The following is a 25,000-nucleotide window of genomic DNA, read 5'->3' as shown; positions in this document are numbered from 1 at the left end:
AACTACATCCAGCTGTTGATATTCCAGCTGTGTACAGAACAAATAAACATTTTACATCAAATACACTATAATGACAAATGTTTTGGGACTTTGAGTGAGTTTGGTGTGGAGGAACTTGACTGACCTGCACAGAGTCCTGACCTCGACCCCATAGAACACCTTTGGGATGAATTAGAGTGGAGACTGTGAGCCAGACCAAAAGTTTTGGGACGTCTGCCTTTACGTGCACATGAATGTAATATGGAGTTGTCCCGCCCTTTACAGCTATAACAGCTTCAACTCTTCTGGGAAGGCTTTCCACAAGGATTAGGAGTGTGTTTATGGGAATTTTTGACCGTTCCTCAAGAAGCGTGATCATTTGTGAGGTCAGGCACTGATGTTGGACGAGAAGGTCTGGCTCACAGTCTCCACTCTAATTCATCCCAAAGGTGTTCTATGGGGTTGAGGTCAGGACTCTGTGCAGGACAGTCAGGTTCCTCCACACCAAACTCACTCATCCATGTCTTTATGGACCTTGCTTTGGTCACTGGTGTACAGTCATGTTGGAACAGGAAGGGGTCATCCCCAAACTGTTCCCACAAAGAGCATGAAATTGTCCAAAATGTCTTGGTATGAAGCTGAAGCATTAAGAGTTCCGTTAGTTATATTACAATTACTGTATATTATTAGTTGTTTTTGTTTACATTTTTTACAGTTTAAAATCAGCACTGTTTTGTAATTTAACATTATGGATTTTACTGTTTAATTTTTATTTATATATATATATATATATAAATGATGAATTATATGTTTTTTTTATCTAATTAATTAATGTTTAAGAGAACACAACTGAAAGGTGTGTGTTAAATGTTAGTGAGTCTGTGTGAGAATAAAATCTTGCCCAGGTTTAAGAGTAAAGAGTTTAGATGGAGAGATTAGGCTAGAGTTTCTCACCCTGCGGTCACTCTGCACTTCACCTGACCAGCATGATGCGTTTCCTGTCATCACACACAGCCTTCCTACAAACTAAAGACATCAGGGAAACTTAAACAACTTCACTTTCACACATCATCTCAATTCTGAGACAGTATATCCTCTTCCTCATCTCACACAACCTTATTACTGATTTTCTACAGATCACAGGGTTATATTAATGCACTCTCCCTCTCTCTGCCCCCCCTCCCCCACTCTCCCTCTCTATTTCCCCCTCTCTCTGCCCCCCCTCCTTACCTGTGATTGGACAGGTGAGATGCAGGTGAGTCCACCGGCTGTAAAGTTACAGAAAACCTGCAGTGCATCAAATGGACAGCCGTTATTCGGATCCACGTAATAAAATCCTGCAGAAAGCAAAAAGAATGAAACTAAATTCACACTTAACCAAAAAAATACAGGAAGTAGGTGATGAGGAGAAATCCTTCTTTCTTCCAGCCAAAAGTTCCCAGTGTTCTGTGTGTATGTGTTCTGAATTCAACAGTGAGTCCTGACCACAAGAAAAAAACACTTCAGAAAGGATGGGGGGAGTGAGAGAGAGGGAGAGAGATATGGAGAGAGAGAGAGAGAGACAGACAGACAGACAGACAGAGAGAGAGAGACAGAGAAAGAGAGAGAGATATGGAGAGAGCCCATAACTAACAGCAAACTGTTATATTTATTTATTTATTTATTTATTTAATTTGAATTCTTTTAGATGTTGTACCAGAACCTAAAGTGCGTGAAAGCGTGTAATAATCTGTGGTCCAGACCGTCATGGAGGTGAGGATGATGGAGTGTGAGTTCTCTGCACATGGACGCAGGATGCTCTTTAGTTCCTCGAGGTTGATCTTCTGCATCTGCGTTCTCGTAAGATCTCGGACTTCTCTGAGCTTTCTGAGGGACAGAAGAGTGAGATACACTGATGAACGCTTCAGGAGAGCTTTACATGCCTCCTACACTTTATTAATGAATCCATTTTATTTGCATGAGTCTCTACATTAATGCTAATAATAACAAAACATCATGAATTCTTTAAACTCCAGAAATATATTTGCACGAACATTTTGTGCTCCACTTCTGCTCGTCTCTGTAGTGCCCGGTTTTGCTTTTCGAGCTCCAGGAGGTCCTGCTTTCCCCTAAAAGAACGAGGTGGGATGGAAAAATACCTATCAGTATCTATCAGGAAATATTCGCTCATACACTACATTGCCAAAAATTTTGGGACACCCCTCCATATCATTGAAATCAGGTGTTCCAATCACTTCCTCTGCCACAGGTGTATAAAAATCCAGCACCTAGGCATGCAGACTGCTTCTACACACATTTGTGAAAGAATGGGACGCTCTCAGGAGATCAGTGAATTCAAGTGTGGTACCGTGATAGGTTTCCACCTGTGCAATTCCATTCGTAAAAAATTTCCACACTACTAATTATTCATCATAATTATAAGTCAACTGTTAGTGGTGTTATAACAACACCACTACCACAAGAGTCAGTAGCTACAGACCTCCTTACTTCATGTGGCCTTCACATTAGCTCAAGAACAGTGTGTAGAGAGCTTCATGGAACCGGTTTTCATGGCCAAGGAGCTGTACCCAAGCCTTCCTTCACCATGTGCAATGCAAAGCATCGGATGCAGTGGTGTAAAGCACACACACTGGCCTGCACAGAGTCCTGACCTCAACCCCATAGAACACCTTTGGGATGAATTAGAGTGGAGACTGTGAGACAGACCTTCTCGTCCAACATCAGTGCCTGACCTCACAAATGTGCTTCTAGAGGAACGGTCAAAAATTCCCATAAACACACTCCTAAACCTTGTGGAAAGCCTTCCAGAAGAGTTGAAGCTGTTATAGCTGTAAAGGGGCGGGACAACTCCATATTACATTCATGTGCATGTAAAGGCAGACGTCCCAAAACTTTTGGCAATAAAGTGTATATTGGAGCAGTTTTTTTAAGCCTGAAGTGATAAACTATTGTTAATGAAGCATTAACTTTGGGCTGTTATCCAAATTATGCTGCTACATTATCATCTTTTTAAACCCATAAACCAGTTCATGTGAATGAATAATAAAACTACATTACCGGTTCTCCTCTTTGTCCTTTCTTTCCTTTCGGCCCTGAGGAACCTCGCACACCCTTCAGTCCCTGTTCATGGAGATAAAGCTTTATACAAAACAATGCAGAAAAGTAACCTAACATGTACAGCATGTCTGTCGCTCCCTTCACGTAGTTGATGTAGTGGTTTACATCAAAAGATGAAGAAAAAGACATGAAAACTTTTACCTTCTTCCCTAAAGTTCCCTGTGGAGTAAAACAGGATTTAAATTAGACCACATAATTACTGTGAGATTAATCATGATTTACTATGTGGTTTATTATGTTTACTAATTGACTCACAGGAAGACCAGGAAGGCCCAGTGGACCTGGAGAACCTGGAGGACCCGTTTCACCCTGAATACAAACCAAAACCTGCTATTACATTCTTGTAAAAAACCTGCAAAGATCTGGCAAAATATTCAGCAGTGTACAGGCTCAGATGGAGGGATGGAGCCATGATGGATTGTCAGATACCTGGTATCTAAATAGATACTTGGATGGATGGATGGATGGATGGATGGATGGATGAAAGGACCCATAGATAGATAGATAGATAGATAGATCCAAGGGCAAATGAATGGATAAACAAATAGATAAATAACTAGCAGGATGGATCCATGGATATGGAAATGTTTTTTATGGATGACAGAATGGATAGATATATAGTTCCATGATTAAAGAGATTAATGAATCCTAGGAAGGATGGATGGATGAATGGATGGATGGATGGATGGATGAGGAAGGATGGATGGATGGATGGATGGAAAAATGTGTAAGGAGACAAACAGATCCAAGCATGACTGGATGGATCCTTGGATAAATGGAAAGATGGATAGATCCATCAATAAAGCTGGGGAATGAATCCTTGGTTAAATGGATGGATGAACAGATGGACAAAGGAATGATAGACAGATCCAGAAAGACACAAACTGTACAGAACTGGAAAGTGAAATATAGAAAACAGAGTAAAACGCAGAAGTGTGGAGCTAAATAAATACTGAGGTGTACCTGTGCACCTTGTGCACCAGCCTGGCCTTTAGGTCCTGCTACGCCCTGAGTTCCCTTAAAATAAGAGAAATATGAGAATTTCAATGCATATGTTATTTAGTCATGAAAATGAGTGACTGAAATGTTCCTTCCTTGAGGATCAACATTACCTTCTGCCCTGGTGGTCCTGCAGGTCCTGGGATTCCAGAGATTCCAGAAATTCCCTGTAAAATTCACAGAATTTGAAGTATGTGCAGTTAAATTTGTGAGACATATTTGGGAAGTTTGTGATTTTTTCCTAACAGAGATGAGATGTTTTTAAGAACCTTTAGTCCTGGAAGACCGAGGTGTCCCTTTCCACCAGCAAGTCCAGGAATCCCCTGTATTCAAACAACACAATAATCATTTGAAAATGAAATAAAAGACACATTTCATTCAGGTTTACATTTTTAAACATCTTTAAGTAAGTTATTAGGAACTGATTTAAATCACTGTAACATACTCTTGGTCCGACAGGTCCTGAAGGTCCAGGTTCTCCTGTTTCTCCAGAGGAACCCTGTAAGAACATCTGTTTCTTTTTATGGTTCTAAGGAAAAACTATTTACAGATATAAAAAGTGGTGTATCTACCTTTATCCCAGTGAATCCTAGCTTCCCCGGAATCCCAGGAGCTCCTGCTGGACCCTGTGAGGTTCATAAGTAAATAAAGTAAATTATCACAGTTTTGTTGTCAAATATCCAAGGTTTGCGAGAGTATAAATCATCAGTTTCACCCACTCACTGGTCTGCCAAGTTCTCCTGGTCTTCCTGGAGCTCCTCTATGTCCTCGGTTACCCTGAACAACAACAACAACAACAATCAGCAATGAGTGACAGACTGAAGGTTCAGCTACAATACAAAATGTGTTAAATTATTAAAAATCATACAATTATAAAATTATGGATCTAATTATTAAGTACTGCGAGCATAAAGAGATGATGGACCTACAGTGTTAAAGACACAGAGAACCACAGAATTGCAGAATTAATCAAATGAGGATTGAAGGACAGAGAAAATAAGAAATTAAGAAGCTAGAGAACTATGGAACAAAAAATGAGTACCTGGGGGATGTAAGGGATTAAAAAACTAGGGACCTATGAGATTATAGAATTAAGCAAGTGTGGAAATAAATACATAACTATTGAAGTAATCAAGGAAGGAAGGAACTAAAGAACTATGGAATTACAGACAGAAAACCAGTGATATAACCAACTAGAGAACTTAAGAACAACAAAACTAACAGCCCTAAAATTTAAAAGCTATGGATTTACAGAATAACAGAATTAATTGTGTAGAAAATCAAGAAGTTATGGAATCATGGATCTACAAAATGCTAACTGAAAACAATGTCTTAGCAGCAGACAGATGTATATTGACCAAAAAAAGGGGGTACAAAGCAACAGGTGGGGTAATAAACCATCCCAGGAACAACACAACAAAAACAGGAAACAATGCCCAAATAAGGAAAGCACAGGGACAAACAGGACATGTATGTGATCAGTAAATGAAGACAAATCGATCTTACCGGATCTCCTTCATTGCCTTGAACTCCTAGTAGACCGTCAGTGCCACTGAGACCCTGAAAAAAACACACAAGTAAAAAGATTTAAGTTTATTATTTTCAAATGTTTATTAATCACCCACATAGCAGACGGGTCTGGGCCAGATCTGGCATTAAGCTGAGTTCTGGCATGGCGAGTGGTATGTCAACCAGATGCGGACCAGGTCTGGCAGTGATGGCACTGTTTATATGATGGCATGCCAGATGTGGCCCGGTTATAGTTTGGTTAATGTGGTGTGGCCCAGTGCTGGCCCTGTGCTGGCCCACGTTTGGCCCACATCTGGCAAACCAGACATGGGCCACCAAAGGGCCGTCATTCTTTGTGGTATGTGGGCTGAGTGTAAGTGCATTGTGTGGGCCAGATCTGGGCCAGACCTATTTTGCTACCTGGCAAAGGTGTGATATTAGAGTAGATATAGAATTGAATTTTAGTTCTGAGTAACACTGATACTCACTGGTTTTCCTGGAATTCCATGAGAGCCACGTTTTCCGTTCAGGCCTCGAATTCCCTGCGGAAAATATTGTTTTCTGGATTTACCTACTGGTGTTATTTTATTATATATTTTTAAAAGACTGTACAGACTGTAAGTAAATAATGGAATACAGAGGAATCAAGTCCAAAACTGACTCACCGGTTTTCCAGCCACACCTTTAATTCCTCTGTTTCCCGAAAGTCCCATTTGCCCCTGATTAAAAGACAATCACTCAAACCCTCAAATACTCATAACATATGAAAATAAATAAACAACACACAATTCTAAACATTTACCTTTGGTCCTAGTTGACCTTTGATCCCTGTGTTGCCTGGAGGTCCAGCAGGTCCCAGTGTGCCTTTTTCTCCAGGAGGCCCCTTAGGACCCAGAGGTCCCACAGCTCCCTAAACAAACAATAGAGTCAATAGAGTTGAATAACTCTCTAAATACACAGTTATGTGAAATTTAATAAAGTTTATTAAAACATGGAATTTGGCAAAATCTCTTCCTGGAATCTTTAATAAACAAAAATATTGCTAATGTAATCTCCATTATCCTTTACAAAAACTCTATATTCTATTATATTTTATTATATATATTATAAACTTTATATTATATAAAAAAATAAAAAACCTCACATAATTTCCTCGTTCTCTGATCTCTCCTTTCTTTCCTCTCAACCCTTTAACACCCTGAAATTATAAATCAGAATCAAACACAGTTGTTGCATTTAAGACAGAATTGTGTTTTGTTTCATCAATAAAAAACCCAACATACCACTGGTCCTTCTTCTCCCTGATCTCCAGGTTTCCCTCGCTCACCAGAATCTCCCTATCATCCAAAATAACACCAAAAAAATAAACCTGAATTAAACAAATTCAGCACTAAAACACTGCTCATGTTCACCTTCATGACAGAAACAGCACTTACCTTCGGCCCTGGGGGTCCATTTCTTCCAGCAACACCTTGGTTTCCTATTAAACCCTGCATTTAGGTGATATTAGGAGATATATATCTAAATAACACAAATTTAATTGACCTGAATGTAATGAAACACATAAAACACTTACTGATGTTCCTGGTTCGCCTGCAGGGCCTGGAGGCCCCAGAATCCCGCTCTCGCCCTGAATATAAGCAAAGTTATGAATATAAACAAAAATGTTAACAATATATTTAATATTTCCTTCTGTAAGATTAAAGGTACTCACAATAAGTCCAAGTTCACCTTTATCACCCTTTGCACCATGGGGTCCAGTTTCACCACCAGGTCCGAATTTTCCAGCCGAACTAGGACGTCCTCTGGAACCAGACTGACCCTGAAGACATGCAAACATTTTGTTACGTCACAACTTATTACACAGCAATGGAAAAATAACATTAGCTTCTTCACTCTGAATGTTCTATCTCTGATTATTTCGAGTGTTTGTGTTTAAAGGCAATGGTGTAGATGGTCCTGAAAAAATCCCACTCAGAAATCCTCGTCACAAGTCCCCAGAGATTAGAAATGTGTAACACAACACAGAATACATGGAAACTTCCCTGCACACAGAACATCCCAGCTGACCCTGGATCGAGTGTTACCTTTTCTCCAGGAGGTCCCTGTTCTCCTGCTTGCCCTTGAAAGCCACTCTGTCCCTAAAAAACAAAACTTTAAAGTGAAAACTTGTATTTTTACACATAAACATATTACACAACATCAAGTAGATGATCAGTATGTTGTGTAGTTTTTATTTTTCTCTATGTACCTCCTGTCCAGTAGTGCCTTTTATTCCTGCTGTTCCTCGATTCCCTCTTTCTCCTCGGACACCTTTTAATCCAGGAGCTCCAGGGAATCCAGGACTTCCCTTTTCACCCTGAAACACACAAAAATGTTTTATTCAGCATGTCTCATAGTGCGGTGAGGACACAGGAGAAACAACTGGCCATAGTGGGGTGGGATTTGGCACACGTGGTTCTACATTTGGCTGGAGACATCGTGGATCCTACAGATTCCCGACATCGGTTCTTCACACTTATGAAATTCTTGGATATAGTGTCAGTGTGAGAATTGAAGAAGCATTGGACCGAAGCTCTACTCATGTTTATTGGTACACAATAATCATTTAGTCACATGTTCCATTTTTAGCCATTTGGTATCTCTTTGGTATCCATTACTGCCCTTCTGATGCTGGCATGTTTGTTCAATTCTACTGAACTAAGGGTTGTTGAATCTTTAATGCCCCACTCATGCCTTACTAGTGTAAGTGAACTGTTGGTTGTGTTAATACACCTCTGTTGTCCTGTTGCTGCCACATTGGTACTCATTAGATCCCTGAATAGGAAGGTTTGACGTATGATTCCCATCTCACTGGGTGTGTGTTCTCCCTGGGCCTCGGGGGTTTCATTGAGGTAATCTGGTTTCCTTCACAAGCACAGAGATATGTACTGTAGGCTGATTGTCATCCCTAAATTGACTGTAGTGTGTGTGTGTGTTTGTGTGTGTGTGCATGTTCTCCCTGTGTCTCGTGGGTTTCGTCCAGGTACTCCGGTTTCTTGAGTCCAGAGACATGCACTGTCGGCTGATTGGAATCCCTAAATTCCCTAAGTTGTGTTTTTGTGTGTGTGTGATTGTGCCCTGAGATAGACTGGCATCCTGTGCAGAGTCTGCCCTGCTGTGTGTCCCATGTCTCCTGAGATAAGCTCCAGGTTCCTCTGTGACCCAGTAGGAAATGCAGTGTAGAGAATGGATGGATGGATAGTTCCCCAAATTAATGTCCCAGTGTCATTTGATCAATGCTCTAATTCTGTCCCATTGAAAATCTAGTCCCCCCATTATTCCCCCAATAGTCACACTAATAGTCCCCATTAGTACCTTGTCACATTCTACTAACTTAAGTTGTCTTGTGTTGTCACATAAACATTACTGCACAGTGAAATTCTTTCTTTGCATATCCCATCCTTGGGGGTTGGGGGGATTAGAGTGCAGGGTCAGCTATGATGCAGTGCCCCTGGAGCTCTTGCTAAAGGGCCCAACTGTGGTAGCTGAGCAGTGCTGGGGCTTGAACCCGATCTTCCGCTCAATGACTCAGAACCTTAACCACTGGAGCTACCACTGCCCCCACTATTGACTGGTGCCTCACCAGTGTCTTTGATGTACTCTGTTGGTGTACCACATACCCATTTAGTGTCAATTCTATCCAGAAACTAATGACACCCCTTTGCTACCCTTTAGTGTACATTTGTACTTTTTTGATGCTTAACTGGTTTAAACAATTAATTAATCAATTAACACTAATCAATTAATTAAACAATCAAAAATAACCATTAATTCTCTTTTTACATTATAGTCTTACTAAGACAACACTAACATCCTGTTGGTGTAGTATAGTGTCTATTTGGTGTCTCACTAGTGTATTATGGGTACCCTGTATGTGTCCCAACACTAGTGCTGGTTAGAACCTGATCAATGGCACATTGCTACTCCATTATTTTCATCATACTCTGTTACTGCCCCATTGGTACTGACTGGTGTTGACACAAAATCTGTAAAGCTCTGTGGTTTATTTCCATCCATCCATTGTATATACCCACTTTATTCCTAATTAAGGTCATGGGGGTATGCTGGTCATATCCCAGCGCACACTGAGCGAAAGGAAAAGGTACACCCTGGACAGGTCGCCAGTCCTTCTTAGGGCTGTGGTTTATTTATTTATTTTATCTATGACAGAAATCAGGAGGTGTTTAAAACCCAAACAAGATTAAATTAAAACTTACTGGTGGTCCTTTCAATCCCAGAGGACCGATGGATCCCATGATTCCAACAGCACCCTGAAACATGGCGTTACAGAAGCTGATTCTCAGATTTCACCAAATTTACAAAAAAAATGGCATTTTAATAACTTTCCCCTATCTGATCAATGCAGTAATCAGTCTACCTCCTCACCATCGAAACCAGACACTCCCTCCACTCCCTCTGTTCCTTTAACCCCCTGTACACAAAGAAACACTACGATGTGTGACTGGAATCAAATCTGTATATATCAATAATCCACTTGAGTAGGATAACGGACCTTATCTCCTTTATCTCCTTGAGGTCCTAAACCTCCCACTGGTCCATCTTTACCCTGGTGAAGGAAGTTATTTAGATGGAGAATTCTAGGACTTCTTTGAAACTATTCACTTTTTTAAAAAAATATTCTGTACCGGATATCCAGGGACCCCTACAGGTCCGGGTGGACCCTGAGGCCCTTTATCTCCTGGTGGCCCCTGGAGGCCCACCATACCCCACACACCCATATTCCCCTGTACACCCTGTAATATAAATATATAAATGAGTTATAACCAGGCATAAAGAATGACTGAACTGTAACAGCAACATTCGGACCACATCATCGTTAAGTAAATAAAACATTGTAATTGTTTGTTGAATCCTGGCTTCTGTTTGGGGATAAGGTGTTAACTGATGAAATAAACCCACCTCTTTTGGCTCAGTCCGAGTGTTCAGTGTGGTTTTATTTCCTAGCCTTATAACTGTGACTAATAAAAAAATTTTAGATCAAATTTATTGTAGTGATTTCTTACAGGAGGTCCTCGGTAACCCTTTACTGCTGGCAGACCACGAGCTCCCTGAAAATAAACAAACATTAATAAGTATTAATGTTATTGTTTGAGATGAATCACCTTAAACTCTTACAAATTACTTTAAAAGGAGAACTTACTGGGCGTCCAGGTTTTCCTTTAGGACCCTCATTCCCTTGATCTCCCTACAAACACAAAGAGTCACAGGAACAACGAGAAAACCAATAATAATAATAATAATAATAAGAAGAAGAAGAAGAAGAAGAAGAAGAAGAAGAAGAATATCTTTAAGACATTTAAAGTGCTTTAATATGTTCTGACCATCTGCCCAGGATTGCCAGGAAGTCCCTTTGGTCCCTCAGAGCCTTTGATTCCCTGACAAACACAAACATAGCAGGACACAATGCTAAATTTGCTTTCAATCTGTTTCAACAAATGACATTAAACACTTTTCTCAGCAGTGCAGTGGGGAATCGCAGATATACAGATTCATCTTTATTGGTCAAGATGACCAAATTCCTAAGACTTTTTGATCTTAATTTTACATCATTCCTGCAGGATCATCTCGAATTGAAGGGCTTCTTTTTTTTTACATCAGGACGTCATGGACATCAACATCCTCCACATTTATATGAAGAAATCTCGACAATTCAAAACAACGCAATGAACTAGCACACATAATTATGATCTAATGCTGATTGTTTTCTGTAACCAGGTTGCACACACATTTTTTGTCTTTATAAATATGATAAACAGTTCCAAAAATCTCCATTGCCAATTCAGCATATTAATGTTAATGTTTTTTCCTTACATACCATCACTCCAGGCTTTCCAGGTTTGCCAGCGTTTCCCCTACTTCCTGGATCTCCCTGTAAAAGGGAACTGGGTTTAAGCCACAATCTGTATCTGTACAATCCTTAGATCCTTTTAGTAAAGCAGCACACACTGAAGCTCATGAATAAATCCTGGACCACGGATTTGTGAGAAACCAAAAGTTTACTAACACTTTTTCCAACTGGACCTTGTAGACCAGGAGTGCCAGGCTTTCCCTGGAAACCCTGAAAGACAAACCGAGTCCATCACAGGTCCATCACTGGTCCAGAAGGTTAAATCATCTGACACTGGATGAATGTCTCTCACCTTGTGTCCTGAAGATCCCGTGTCTCCATTTGCTCCAAGTGCTCCTGTGAGTCCCTGAAAGAGAATTTTCACTTGGTCACTTTCACTGCTGTGTCTCCGGTATACCACTGATTCTTCACTATACCCTGAACTTACTGGAGAACCATGAATTCCATCCTGCCCTTGAATCCCTGGGAAACCCTGCAGCCCCTATATATATATAAAAAAAGCAAATCTAGGTTAAATTCCCTCTGATGATCTCAAATCCTATATGTCTATGTCACCTATATCCCCCTGAGATAGATTAGTAACCCTAGTGTTTGGATTAAAGGTTAGATAATAAAATTATTATGGATTGGAGTTAGATTGAATTAAGAATTAGATTAAGGATGTAAAGTTTAGAGGTAAGGATTTAGGTTAAGAAATTTGCTACAGTTAGTGATGAAAGTCAACAGTGTACATTGTTGGACTACTAGTTATTGAGGTTTAATTCAAGCTTGAGGTTAGGAGTCTAGGATTTAGGTTTCATGGACTAGGGCTTATGACATACAGGATGCTGTTGGACTCTATGCCAAGACTGAAAGATTTGAATTTTGATATTTATATTTTATGTTTATGTTTTATAAATATTTTTATTTTATGTTTTTTGATTAGCTATGTTTAAAGCACTCGTCAGCACCTCCTACCTTCAGGCCTTTAGCTCCAGGTCCTCCTGGAAATCCTGTTCTACCCTGCAAGCCCAAATCACAACCAATTCAAAAACACATGCCATATACTGAGAATATCTTCAGTAATAATTATTTTCAACATCGTCTTCATTTTATCTACAAATATATTTAATCTGATGTACACAGGAACCTTGATACCAGGCTCTCCTTCGGGTCCTCGCTCTCCTGATTTCCCCATTTGCCCCTATAAAAACCATCGGAGTGTTACAATGTAAGAATAGTAACTTTGCTGTCTTGGCTAAAATCAGCTATTATCATATAAGAATATGGTCTTACCAATGGCCCTGGCAGACCAGTGAATCCACCCCGTCCCAAACGACCCTTTCATTATGAGGGGAAAAAATTACATTTCTCACTTTTGTACAATTCAAGAATCTATAAAAATGACCTATTAAACTGTTATTTCACCCAAAAATTCATTCTATTAATTCCAGTTTAGGAATGATGCAGTCTAGGAAACAGAAGCAGCCAAACAAATGAAAGCTACCTGGTTAGAGACAGCTAGCTAGCAAGTGAAGCTAGTGAGCAGAAGAGAACCTAGCAATCATAAACTCCAATAACTGGACAGGTTGACCCATTCACACAAAGACATGTTCCTCATGGGATTTTTATTTTTTGGATGCTTAAGGGTTCTGTTATGTTGAATAGGTTCTACTTTACCTGAAAAGTAAATACTCTTTGGTAGGGTTCTACATGAAGACTTAAAATGCTTCCACCAAAGAAACAAGGCAAAGAACCAGTGAGAGACATAAGATTCCTGATTTTCTGAACTGACTTTCGCTTCAGTGCTGTGGTAGGCAGAGTCACAAACAAAGCGGCTCATTAGGAGGGGCCTACGATAGGTCTGATTGCTGAGATAAGAGGTTTATCACACTTCTGTCTCATTTTTTATTCAATCTTCCTTCAAGCTCCATTACATCGGACAATATTTATTACTTCAAACGGTCGTTTCTCTGATTACGTACCTTATCACCTCTCTGTCCTGGAACTCCAGTTGCACCATCAGGACCTCGTTCTCCCTGAAGATAAAAAAGTTTATATTTAAGAAAAAAAACCTTGCACTCTGTCTTGCTTGATCCCTCTCTAAATGACCTCCATTACCTTTGGTCCATCTTTTCCTTGCTTACCCTGATCTCCAGCACTTCCTTCCAAACCCTAAAAGATTAAACACCATCACAGGGAAGTACAAAAATATCATCTGAACGAAAGTACAAACAAAACTAGAAAAATTTTACTTGTGGTCCTGGTGATCCAGTGGATCCGGTCAGCCCGGGTTCTCCCTGAACACCTGATCGTCCTGCTCGACCACGGAACCCAGAAAAACCAGGAGAACCTGGAGAACCCTGAGAACATACACACAATGTGCTTCGATACGTCAATGCTAAAACATTGTCACTTCCACAGGAAGAATTATTTCACTGTTAATCCTAGCTTCATGAACTCTACACTTACTTTTAGGAGCGCTTGTTGATGATTTATTATCTCCTTTAGTATTCCTTTCTACTTAGAGTAACAGTTATTTTAATAATTGTTGTGTCGCTGCACATTTCTAAGAACTAAAGATATTAAAGAGAACAGTTACATCACTCAGAGTATTTCAGATGTCTTCTTCTTTTTATTAAAATTGATTTTATTTATTATCTGTTTCATTTAAGAGCCACAGAATCCACCTGCTGCACGTGCAGTGATGCCCATTGTCGGAGAAAATTACATGCCTAGATTTAAAATATCAATACTCTGCCGAAAAGTAGTGGTTATCTATCAAAATTATTTAGCTATTGATTAGTAGCTGGCTTTGATTAATGCAAATGTATAACCTTTAGAATAATCATGTATAACCTTATAATAATCATGCAGAACCTTTAATATTAGTGTGCTAGTGTAATAACCACACTGAGACTGGTGAGCAAGAAAGGGGGTTTTTAGGGCCCAGAATAGGCACCAAGATGAGAGAAGACAGACAGCATGGCCAGTAAGCTAGACATAACAGCATCGGAACATCAGTAACTAATAGCAATGAAGCACAATGAAGCACGATAGTGGTAAGGCTTACTTAGAATTACTTAGGAATAGAAGCACATTTAAACTTAGAAATAGAAGCGTATCTAACTTAAATAAAGGTCAAAGATGACAGAGAAAAGGAGAAAAGGTTAGGGTACTAATTTGAAAATTTCCAAATTAGTCTAAAAAAAGGGGGGGGAAATTGAGAAGAGGAACATTGATGTCATCAAGGGGAGGATGACCTCAATTTAGGGGCAGTATCAGGACAAATAAGAAAATAATGGGAAATGGTAAAAGTATGTAAATTAAGGAAGGAGGGATGAAAGTAGCCATACATTGAATATAATGGGAATATTTAAATTAGGAAAAGGAGGTGCCATGGGGCACCTGAGGTATAAGTAGAGGGGAATTTTTTTGGGTTTTTTAGACCAGCTGCTCTCTTCAGAAATGCATGTGATTGACTGCATGGCTGAATAAAGAAACCTGCTTCTTCTCATCTGCTGACTGAGATCTCCTTTATTTTGGCTAAGTTTTTGGTAGTTTATTGAGTTCATTGGGTAAGATTATGGAAAGCTAAGAGAAATAGACGCAAACTAAAATTCCACCCGGTGATATGTCCACTCGGAGGGGGCTCTGAGTTCCGACACCATCTAATGGTCATTCAGCAAAATAGCAAATCACGTGACCACGAAGGATTAAAACCTGCCATTGTTTCAGTGGAAGATTTTTCCATTATACTGTACCTTGTCATACATACTGGAAATGATGGAATAATACCAGTTAACAGAGAAGTTTTTTTCCAGAATTTTCATTCACACTATTTAAAAGTTCTCATGAAGTTAGATAGAAATGTTTTTATAACGCAATATGACATTGATAATCATTCTGCTTTCAGCGTTATTATAAATATTCTTTCACAGTTAAGGTTATATTAAAAACAGCGATATATTCAGAGGAAATAATAATACTGTTTCATACGAAATTTAATAATATTCTACACATGTGGGTGGGGTTTGAAGAGCTTATCTGCTTGCTCATTTGCTTAACCAAATGTCAGTCAAACAGGATACACGGAGGATCGTTAAAAAGCAGGCTCGAGGCGCCAAACATCACTGAGGTAAATAAAAAAAATGTTTTAAAAATTAAAAAACATATTCTTTACTAAGGTAATTTATAACTTAGTATATTTAAGAAATTCTTATCTAACTTTAAAAATATATCAAGATTAATTTTTGAATCAGAAAGATAGCCCGCTAGCTTCGACTGAATTTAGCTTTGTGACTTCGCCTAGCTAGCATCTATGGATGAAACAGAGAAATGATCATTCTTTCTTACTTCATCCTCTTTTAAAGGTCAGATCGTGTTTGTTATAAGCTTTAGCTTATCATGTTTAAATCACTGCTATTCTGATTAAGATTTAAACCTAATTTTCTACATCAGTTCATTCACTGAATCAACTTTTCCTCAAGCGAATTTATCTATCTATCTATCTATCTATCTATCTATCTATCTATCTATCTATCTATCTATCTATCTATCTATCTATCTATCTATCTATCTATCTATCTATCTATCTATCTATCTATCTATCTAATAAACTCACTTGTTCTCCTTTTTCACCAGGATCTCCCTTATCTCCTCGCTCAGCTTTCGGACCCTGAATATAAAACAGAAAACAGTTCAAAATATCATTTTTGCTGTAAAGGTAAGTTCTGATTGGTTAAATAAATAAAGAACTGTGTAAAATAATCTTACTGGATCACCTGAGGGTCCTGGTTTTCCATCTTTTCCAGCAGCACCCTGGAAAAAAACATGAATGGTGATTAGATAGTGTACATTAAAACTAGGTAGAAACTTCACATTGTTTCATTGACACCTCTGTATAAAACAAGAACATCTGTAAGACATCTCTGTTAATCTAGCAAGCATAACTCTAAGAAGGTTTGGGGATGACCCCTTCCTGTTCCAACATGACCGCACACCAGTGACCAAAGCAAGGTCCATAAAGAGTGTATGGTCCATGTGTAGCTCATTCATAAAGTGGTCAGTCTTACTGGTGGTCCTGGTGGTCCTGGGTCTCCAATGGAGCCTTCATTTCCAGTCTGTCCCTGAAGATAAATAAACACAGGAGATCCAAATGAAACAGAATAAATATGACATATAATATTAAAAAGGTTATTAAAAGTAAAGCAGAAATTTGTGTAATATCTAGGAAAACATACCGGATCTCCTTTAGGACCTGGAGGGCCATCTCGTCCCGCTTTACCCTAAAATTCAAAAATAAAAAACACTGTTATGGAGTTAAGTATCCGGTGTAGAGATTTGGACCAGAGTGGGTGTTGTTACCTCAAGGAAACACAACAATAATCATTTTACACTTTCATCTTTTTCCATGGTTACAGTGAGAGAGTAATTATAAACACACACACACACACACACACCTGTGGCCCACTGTCTCCATGAAATCCGATCATACCATCAGGACCTGGATCTCCCTGAACACACACATTTTATTAACATATAACATGAAGAAAGGCTTTGAGTTTGTAGACGCTTCACTCACACTCATGTGGGTCTTAATAATTACACTTAACACTGCAAGCATTTGGAGGGGTTTTTTTTTATTACTTTTTTTTTTTACAGTCAGCAGCAAATTATATTTTCAAGAAAGGTTATACTGGTTTATACTATATATATATATATATTTCACCAAAAAAAAGTATATTGTGATAGAAGCAAAAACAAGTTTTCATTATTTTTTTCCCTGGTAAAGTGTGTGTGTGTGTGTGTGTGTGTGTGTGTGTGACTTACTGGTTTCCCGACTTCTCCTCTCACTCCGATGTCACCAGGCTGACCCTGAAGAAAGGCGATTAAATTGAATCTATAAATAAGTATTTGTGTATATTTTATATATTTTTTTAAAGTAGTGAAGAGAACATTGCTCATACAGGAGGTCCTTTAACTCCACCTGGTCCTTCTCCACCTCTCGCTCCCATACGACCCTGCAGGACACCATCAACATGTCATTAAAGAGGGAAAGAGAAGGACAAGTGGACAGTAAATAGAATTTAATACGTACTGTTGGACCCGGAGGTCCTGTAAACCCAGGCCATCCAGGTTCTCCCTAAACGACACGTAGGGTTCAGGAGGTAAATAAATAATTATATAATGATAAGAAGTGATATAAAAGAGTTTAGTAAGTAACGTACAGGAGGACCGAGTGCTCCCATAATCCCCCGCTGTCCTCGCGGTCCAGGCAGCCCCTAAACATGTACAGTTATTTTTTAGATTTTTTAAACCATTTCAAGTGTCATTAAATTGTTATCATTAAAATATCCTCATCCCTGCTAGCAAGAGAGACACCAGTACAGTTATAACACAGTTATAAAACAATCCTTTTAAGATAAATGGAAACAGATGGATTTTTATATTTAGTGTGTTCGGCTGTGTACACCCACATCAGTATTAACCATTAGCACAGGTTGCAGAGTTTTAAAAAGATCATTAGCACAGGTTTGCAAGTTTTAAAAAGATCATATTTTCTTAGCTCAATCAATCAATCAATCAATCAATCAATCAATCAATCAATCAGTCAATCAGTCAGTCAGTCATACAAATGAGGGATTAAGCTCACAGCATTACAGTTGAAATTGTACAGCAGTCATTGACGGTATTTATGTAAACATGATATAGCGGCAGCTCTCGTCTATGTATTCACTTACAGCATAGCTGGTTATTCCAATCAGACCAACTTCCCCTTTATTTCCCTGTAAACAAACAAACAAACAAACAAACAAACAAACAAACAAGCCCACATCAGTGTTTGAACTTATCCCAGCATAATGTTACAGGAGTTAATCAGGAGGTTTACCTTCTCCCCATTCCTGCCTTTCTCACCCTGAGGTCCTGGTTCTCCAGTGTAACCCTGAAAGGTCAAGAAATACCACATTTTAAAGACCGATATCAATCCTGGTATCAGGTATCGGTGTGATAACTAGCTCACTCGTTAATGATGCTCCCATACAAGGTAACGGTAACATGTTCTGTGATGTCCCCATTACTTAAAGTTAAATAAATATTTTTAAAAAAACATTGAACTCAGTTTGAAAATATACACTATATTGCCAAAAACAGGGACATGAATGTAATATGGAGTTGTCCCGCCCTTTACAGCTATAACAGCTTCAACTCTTCTGGGAAGGCTTTCCACAAGGTTTAGGAGTGTGTTTATGAGAATTTTTGACCATTCCCTTTTAACAGAAGCACATTTGTGAGGTCAGGCACTGATGTTGGACGAGAAGGTCTGTCTCACAGTCTCCACTCTAATTCATCCCAAAGGTGTTCTATGGGGTTGAGGTCAGGACTCTGTGCAGGCCAGTCAAGTTCCTCCACACCAAACTCACTCATCCATGTCTTTATGGACCTTGCTTTGGTCACTGGTGTACAGTCATGTTGGAACAGGAAGGGGTCATCCCCAAACTGTTCCCACAAAGAGCATGAAATTGTCCAAAATGTCTTGGTATGAAGCTGAAGCATTAAGAGTTCCTTTCACTGGAACTAAGGGGCCGAGCCCAACCCCTGAAAAACACCACCTGAACTCAATGATTTGCAGGGGTGTCCCAAAACTTTTGGCAATATAGTGTATGTTATTGGTGCGTCTGTGATATTAATATTTAATAATCAGCTACGGAAAAAAAAAAAAGATTACTGTGATTTATAAAGAAACCCTGCAGGCTCTTACCCACTCACCCAGGTCCCCTTTACTGCCCTGCTCTCCTCTGTATCCCCGTGGACCCTACACACACACACACACACACACACACACTGTCAAATAATGATATTATGATTTGTGAACACAGAGAAAGTAGTGTTTCTGGCACTAGTTATAAATGAAGTGAAACCAGGTACTGTGTGTTCACAGATTAAAACTCCTTTGCTTTTCATTCCACTCCACTGCTCTCCTGCTGAACTTTCATTTCTGTCTTTTAGTCTGTGCTTACTAAAGCTGTATATTAGTACCGTTCATTATCTGGTTTTCCACCACAGCGCTGCAGAGTTCTGGATTCTGATTGGTTGGAAGGTGTTGATTAGTTTTCTCTCACAGCTGCAAATCACAGGTCTATATTAAGGCACTCACTCTAACGTGTTATTGTTTCTGTAATAACAGCTCTTTCACAGAGACAAATGTGTAGTCATCGATATGGTGGAGTTTTCTGTGAATGTCTCTGGTAGCAGCGCAGTGAAGAGCAGTGTTGAATGTGAGAAGTCGGAGGTGAAGAAGCATCATCCCTCACTTCCTTTGCTGATCACTACATTGCATTGCCTCCCACTTTAGCATAAAGCTAATCTCTGTTTAACTTTTTGGCACTGCTGGTTCCTGGATCATGGTTTGGTTGTCAGGGTGTTTCACCTTCCAGCCACCAGGGGGCTCTGAACATTACAATCAGCTCCTTTAATGTGTCTCAGCTGCAGCTACACCTTCATATTCTTGTGAATCATCTCCATCCAGGTAGAAGACATGGAACCTCCAGTTGTAAAGATAAAATATTCTAACACATCATTTATTTGTGGTCTCTGTGAGAGTTATAGAAGTTGCGTACGTTTTCCCCACGTGGTCCTGCTTGGCCTGTTTCTCCATCTTTTCCTGGTGTGCCATCTTGGCCTGGTCTTCCAGGAGGTCCAGGTATCCCAGGTGGCCCTGCTCTCCCCTGACATGTACATATAAAGCATCAGTTGTTGATGATAAGTCCATAATAACAAAGCTAAGTGTTAAGCTTTCAGCCTCTGTTACTTGTTAGCTGCATTAGCCGTGTAGTTTTAATACCAAAGTGTCTCAGATGATCAAATACATTTGGGGAACATTTTGTAAATGTTTTTGGCCAGACGTAAATTAAATGTGAATGTAGAGGCTTACAGCTGCTCCTGCTACAACTTTATTACTATATATACAGAACAAAAACAGATTAATTTAAGGCTAAACTGAGAAACCATGAGTGAGATATATGGCCATTTACAGGAAATCATTTTTATGAGTTAAACTGCTTGGTTTCTCTCTCTCTCTCTCTCTCTCTCTCTCGATCTCTCTCTCTATCTCTCTTTCTCTCTCTTCTTTGCTAAAAAAAACGAAATCGATGATTATTAGTGTTGATTCCAGACTACTGAAAACCTAAAAAGACTTTAGAAGCTGCTGTAATTTCACTCTGGATGGATTTCAGTGGACCGTGATTGGATTTGTTCATGCACAAGAACTTTTATCTGCTTCATCCAAGAATGGTCTCCTGTTCAGCAGATCCATCATTTCCTCACATGCTTTTTCTGATAAATAATAGATTTTATTAAAGAAGATGAACACCTGAGAGCAAAAGCACCCCACAGTCTGAACACACAGACCGGAGGCGTCACTGTTCGATCAGGTTTTATACAAAACTGTAGATTGGATCAAGATGAGAATCTGGTCAATGTTTATGTGTGATTACTAAATGAAGTTTAGTAACCAGAATTAGGGTTCTGAATGAGGTGTAGTGTTTTCTGGTTCTGATTCCAACTCTGAGCCTGAAATATCTATTTCTGAGGCCGACTCTGAATTCCACTTTTTCTTTGATCCTGATTCAAATTCTAAATCTGAAGCTACAATAATGTCTACAATAATCCAGATCAATTTGAAAGTTGGTCATCCAAACTGTAACGTCTGAAAATGTTTATGGCCCTGTACTGCGCTTGAGTAAAACGCAAGACCTGCATCATTTACGCCTGGTGTTTATTTACTTTCCGGCTCTTTGAAACACAGCGAGTTTTTTAAAATGGACCGACAGTGAGGTGGAGTTGTTGCTGCGAGTAACACAGGAGTATGAAGCTGCAAAAGCGAGTGAGAATGTAGACTCCATTTTAGCTGAATCGGTCTGTGTCACGTGACTAAAAATGCATCAGCATTTTCAAATTTATCCACTTTGGAGAGCATTTTCAAAAAGATACGTTGTCGTTTACTAAAAACAGCGTCTCAGTGTGGAGCGAAGGCCAAAACGGTATTCGTGTGGACATGGCCTAACGCTGATTACAGTATGATATATCTGAGGATCAATTTGAACTTGACACTCTCGATTCTGAACCTGACTCTAAAGCCAACTTTGATCCTGATCCTAATTCTAAACCTGACTCTGAATCTGATTTTGATTTATAAACTAACTCAGTTTCTAAATCTGTCAAAATGTCTCAAAATGCTGAAAGAGCTCACTCTAACATACAGAGCTACAACTCTCAGCCTCGGTGCTTCAACTTAAATGACGAGCAGCTATCATGGGGACAGGACCACACTTAATAAGTATGGCAGATATTCATCTTATTAAATTATATCTGTGTAAATTTATACATACTTATTAAGGCTTATGAGCTTTAGGGATTAGTTGGGCCACTGAGCTGTGTTTGGATTAGAGTTTAGGGTTAGAGTTTAGAGTATAAGGTCAGGGTTAGGATTAGGGGTTAGGGTTTAGGGTTAGGGTTAGGGTTAGGGTTAGGGTTTAGGGTTAGGGTTAGGGTTAGGGTTTAGGGTTTAGGGTTAGGGTTTAGGGTTAGGGGTTAGGGTTAGGGTTTAGGTTTAGGTTTAGGGTTAGGGTTTGGGATTAGGGTTTAGGGTTAGGGTTAGGGTTTAGGGTTAGGGGTTAGTGTTAGGGGTTAGGGTTAGGGTTAGGGTTTAGGGTTAGGGGTTAGTGTTGGGGGTTAGGGTTAGGGGTTAGTGTTAGGGTTTAGGGTTAGGGTTAGGGTTTAGGATTAGGGTTTAGGTTTAGAGTTTAGGTTTAGGTTTAGGGGTTAGGGTTAGGGTTAGGGTTAGGGTTTAGGATTAGGGTTTAGGTTTAGGGTTTAGGTTTAGGGGTTAGGGGTTAGGGTTAGGTTTAGGGTTAGGGGTTAGGGGTTAGGGTTAGGGGTTAGGGTTAGGGGTTAGGGTTTAACAATGTGTTAGGGTTAGGGGTTAGGGTTAGGGTTAGGGTTAGGGGTTAGGGTTTAACAATGTGTTAGGGTTAGGGGTTAGGGTTAGGGTTAGGGGTTAGGGTTAGGGTTAGGGGTTAGTGTTAGGGGTTAGGGTTAGGGGTTAGGGTTTAACAATGTGTTCAGTCCGGTGCCTACAATCGGCCCTGTGACTCCTTTCTTGCCCTGTTTCCCTGGAACTCCTAGAGTTAGGGTTAGGGTTAGGGTTAGGGTTAGGGTTAGGGGTTAGGGTTAGGGTTAGGGGTTAGTGTTAGGGGTTAGGGTTAGGGTTAGGGTTAGGGTTAGGGGTTAGGGTTAGGGTTAGGGTTAGGGTTAGGGGTTAGTGTTAGGGGTTAGGGTTAGGGGTTAGGGTTTAACAATGTGTTCAGTCCGGTGCCTACAATCGGCCCTGTGACTCCTTTCTTGCCCTGTTTCCCTGGAACTCCTAGATGGCCCTAAAGACAAAAACACAAAGCAAAAGTCAGAAAAACTGTGTTTATATTATAAACAAACAAACAACAAAAAACCCCAAAACAATGGATCCCTGAGGAACATACAAAAGAAGAGACAATGAAGAACGTTATCTTAAAGACAACAGCATTGTTGAGCCCCTGAGCAAGGCCCTTAACCCTCTCTGGTCCAGGTCACTGTATCATAACTGACCCTGCACTCTGACCCCTAACCTGGGATATGCAAAAAAAAAAGTATTTGACCCTGCTGTAATTTATATGTGAGAAATAAAGATCACCTCTGTATTGTTGTTAGTCAGTGTCGTCTGGTCAGTTATCTAATTGTTCATTTTTAATATGAAACATTTCTGTTTATTACGATATCGGGGTGACTCACAGGTGGACCGGGATCTCCAGGTCTCCCCAGTGGTCCTGGACGTCCTTTCTGTCTCTGAGAAAAAATACGTTATTAGATCTACAGAATTTTGTTCATATAACTAGTAAGATTTTCGGTCCTTTAAAAATCCATGAAGAACAGGAGTAAGGAGTCAGAGTTAACTGAGAGTTTAACAGTTATATATAATAATAATAATAATAATAAACTTCAGGGCGGTATCAGTATCTCCACATTATCACACCACCCTTTCATTAATTATTTTCCTTCAGACTCATGTCCTAAAGAGTGTTATTCTCTTAGACTACAGCAATTTGTCAGTAATGAATATTTTTTTATTACTCAGAGAACAGGTCATACTTGGTATCTGTTTTCTGCATTGTGACTCCTTTAAAATCAGGGACTCTTACCGGCCATGAGGCCATCAGCTTGCTGTAGAGTTTACTCTTCTGTTGGTGGAAAGAAAAGATTTCTGGTCTGCTGCAGAGTTCTATTATTTAAATGATTATGTAACATCACCGTAATGACCCATAACACTCACCTTAAACTCTTGCCATTCCTCCTCTGATGTCATCCACATGAGGATGGCGGGAATCCCGGGTGGACCGGTTGGCCCTCTGTACCCTGTGCGCCCTGGATGTCCCGTCGATCCCGCAGTGCCCTATGGGAAATGAGAGAAATCAAACAGAATATTCATTTTAGAATATCAATATTTTCAGGGTATAAAAATATTGTGTACCTTTTCTCCTTTTGGTCCTGGAACTCCAGGATGTCCAGGAGGACCCTGATGCCCCTGGTGACAACAGTGTGATAAGACAGCCAGCGTTATTATTACAGTGTAAATAAACACCAATAAAATATCAAAAACAATTCACATAAAAATCAAACATCATTTCTTTTAAATTCATTCAGTCTCAGTAACGCTTCCTGTCCACACGACGGCGCCGGAGCTCCCGGTACACTTCACAGCACACAGATCTCCTCTTCGGCTTCATTAAATCATTTCACTAATCCGTTTTCCTGTTTTCAGTCTAATCTTTCTCTCTCTGTGTCTCTCGGCGAGTCTGCTCTCGTTTATAAAGCTCTCTCGGCGGAGCTAAACGACCCGCCTCTCCTCTCTTTTCAGATTTAATTCAATGAAATCCTGACAAACTCAATTTCCTCTCACAGGATCTAAGACACTGTGGGACTCGAATGACCAAGAGACCAAACATTTCATGGCTCCAATGAGGAGGAGGAGAAGAGGGAGATTTTCATCAAGATCAGCAATCAGACCATGTTCTGCGTTAATGCCTGCTGTATGTTCTGTCCTCATAATTCTGCAATACTGTTCACTGAAACGGCTTCTCTACCAGGCTGTAAAGCACCATCGTCTTCACCAGAGTCGGAAACATTCCCACTGTGTAGACATGGAAAACCTGGAAGCTTCTTCTAAAGCCTGAGCAACATGATGATTTAATGATGTTCTGAGATTTCACAAGGTTCGACTCGAAGCAGCTCATTCAATGTTCAAGTTTGTACAGAATGTGTAAGATGACTTAAAATGTAGATTTTATTTATGATTAGAAATTTCCATTTCAGATTTATTATAATAATGTTACAGAATTTTTTTCTTCAGATTATAAATGACATCATGCTGTGATGAACTGGAGGTAATGATATTTCAGTCACCCAAAGTTTCTT

General features: G+C 39.7%; 1 protein-coding gene across 1 annotated transcript in view; it reads right to left on the bottom strand.

The window, feature by feature from the left end:
• si:dkey-21p1.3 (collagen alpha-1(I) chain) overlaps nt 1-25,000 on the bottom strand; it is a 54,700-nt gene that overhangs the window by 762 nt on the left and 28,938 nt on the right. Inside the window, exons 7-66 of the mRNA XM_058390274.1 lie at nt 24,057-24,110; nt 23,859-23,978; nt 23,728-23,766; nt 23,321-23,374; nt 22,876-22,929; nt 20,116-20,223; nt 19,257-19,310; nt 18,387-18,440; nt 18,238-18,282; nt 17,725-17,778; nt 17,595-17,639; nt 17,464-17,517; nt 17,327-17,371; nt 16,957-17,010; nt 16,738-16,782; nt 16,570-16,623; nt 16,271-16,315; nt 16,119-16,172; nt 13,750-13,857; nt 13,616-13,669; nt 13,480-13,533; nt 12,791-12,835; nt 12,645-12,698; nt 12,473-12,517; nt 11,943-11,996; nt 11,808-11,861; nt 11,672-11,725; nt 11,483-11,536; nt 10,989-11,042; nt 10,808-10,852; nt 10,671-10,715; nt 10,293-10,400; nt 10,160-10,213; nt 10,025-10,078; nt 9,864-9,917; nt 7,856-7,963; nt 7,692-7,745; nt 7,319-7,426; nt 7,181-7,234; nt 7,041-7,094; nt 6,888-6,941; nt 6,749-6,802; nt 6,407-6,514; nt 6,270-6,323; nt 6,093-6,146; nt 5,602-5,655; nt 4,819-4,872; nt 4,668-4,721; nt 4,541-4,594; nt 4,365-4,418; nt 4,209-4,262; nt 4,060-4,113; nt 3,352-3,405; nt 3,238-3,255; nt 3,037-3,099; nt 2,013-2,087; nt 1,898-1,909; nt 1,722-1,845; nt 1,210-1,316; nt 1-27 (exon numbers count right to left, since the gene is read on the bottom strand). The exon at nt 1-27 is cut by the window's left edge and continues 162 nt beyond it. Coding sequence (XP_058246257.1) covers nt 1-27; nt 1,210-1,316; nt 1,722-1,845; nt 1,898-1,909; nt 2,013-2,087; nt 3,037-3,099; nt 3,238-3,255; nt 3,352-3,405; nt 4,060-4,113; nt 4,209-4,262; nt 4,365-4,418; nt 4,541-4,594; nt 4,668-4,721; nt 4,819-4,872; nt 5,602-5,655; nt 6,093-6,146; nt 6,270-6,323; nt 6,407-6,514; nt 6,749-6,802; nt 6,888-6,941; nt 7,041-7,094; nt 7,181-7,234; nt 7,319-7,426; nt 7,692-7,745; nt 7,856-7,963; nt 9,864-9,917; nt 10,025-10,078; nt 10,160-10,213; nt 10,293-10,400; nt 10,671-10,715; nt 10,808-10,852; nt 10,989-11,042; nt 11,483-11,536; nt 11,672-11,725; nt 11,808-11,861; nt 11,943-11,996; nt 12,473-12,517; nt 12,645-12,698; nt 12,791-12,835; nt 13,480-13,533; nt 13,616-13,669; nt 13,750-13,857; nt 16,119-16,172; nt 16,271-16,315; nt 16,570-16,623; nt 16,738-16,782; nt 16,957-17,010; nt 17,327-17,371; nt 17,464-17,517; nt 17,595-17,639; nt 17,725-17,778; nt 18,238-18,282; nt 18,387-18,440; nt 19,257-19,310; nt 20,116-20,223; nt 22,876-22,929; nt 23,321-23,374; nt 23,728-23,766; nt 23,859-23,978; nt 24,057-24,110 — 3,582 coding nt within the window. The remainder of the gene's footprint in view (nt 28-1,209; nt 1,317-1,721; nt 1,846-1,897; nt 1,910-2,012; nt 2,088-3,036; nt 3,100-3,237; nt 3,256-3,351; nt 3,406-4,059; nt 4,114-4,208; nt 4,263-4,364; nt 4,419-4,540; nt 4,595-4,667; nt 4,722-4,818; nt 4,873-5,601; nt 5,656-6,092; nt 6,147-6,269; nt 6,324-6,406; nt 6,515-6,748; nt 6,803-6,887; nt 6,942-7,040; nt 7,095-7,180; nt 7,235-7,318; nt 7,427-7,691; nt 7,746-7,855; nt 7,964-9,863; nt 9,918-10,024; nt 10,079-10,159; nt 10,214-10,292; nt 10,401-10,670; nt 10,716-10,807; nt 10,853-10,988; nt 11,043-11,482; nt 11,537-11,671; nt 11,726-11,807; nt 11,862-11,942; nt 11,997-12,472; nt 12,518-12,644; nt 12,699-12,790; nt 12,836-13,479; nt 13,534-13,615; nt 13,670-13,749; nt 13,858-16,118; nt 16,173-16,270; nt 16,316-16,569; nt 16,624-16,737; nt 16,783-16,956; nt 17,011-17,326; nt 17,372-17,463; nt 17,518-17,594; nt 17,640-17,724; nt 17,779-18,237; nt 18,283-18,386; nt 18,441-19,256; nt 19,311-20,115; nt 20,224-22,875; nt 22,930-23,320; nt 23,375-23,727; nt 23,767-23,858; nt 23,979-24,056; nt 24,111-25,000) is intronic.

The sequence above is a fragment of the Hemibagrus wyckioides genome, linkage group LG05 (assembly GCF_019097595.1).
Source record: "Hemibagrus wyckioides isolate EC202008001 linkage group LG05, SWU_Hwy_1.0, whole genome shotgun sequence".
NCBI classification, from domain to species: domain Eukaryota; kingdom Metazoa; phylum Chordata; class Actinopteri; order Siluriformes; family Bagridae; genus Hemibagrus; species Hemibagrus wyckioides.
Note: the sequence above shows the minus strand (reverse complement) of the source record. Positions and strands in the feature narration are given on the sequence as shown.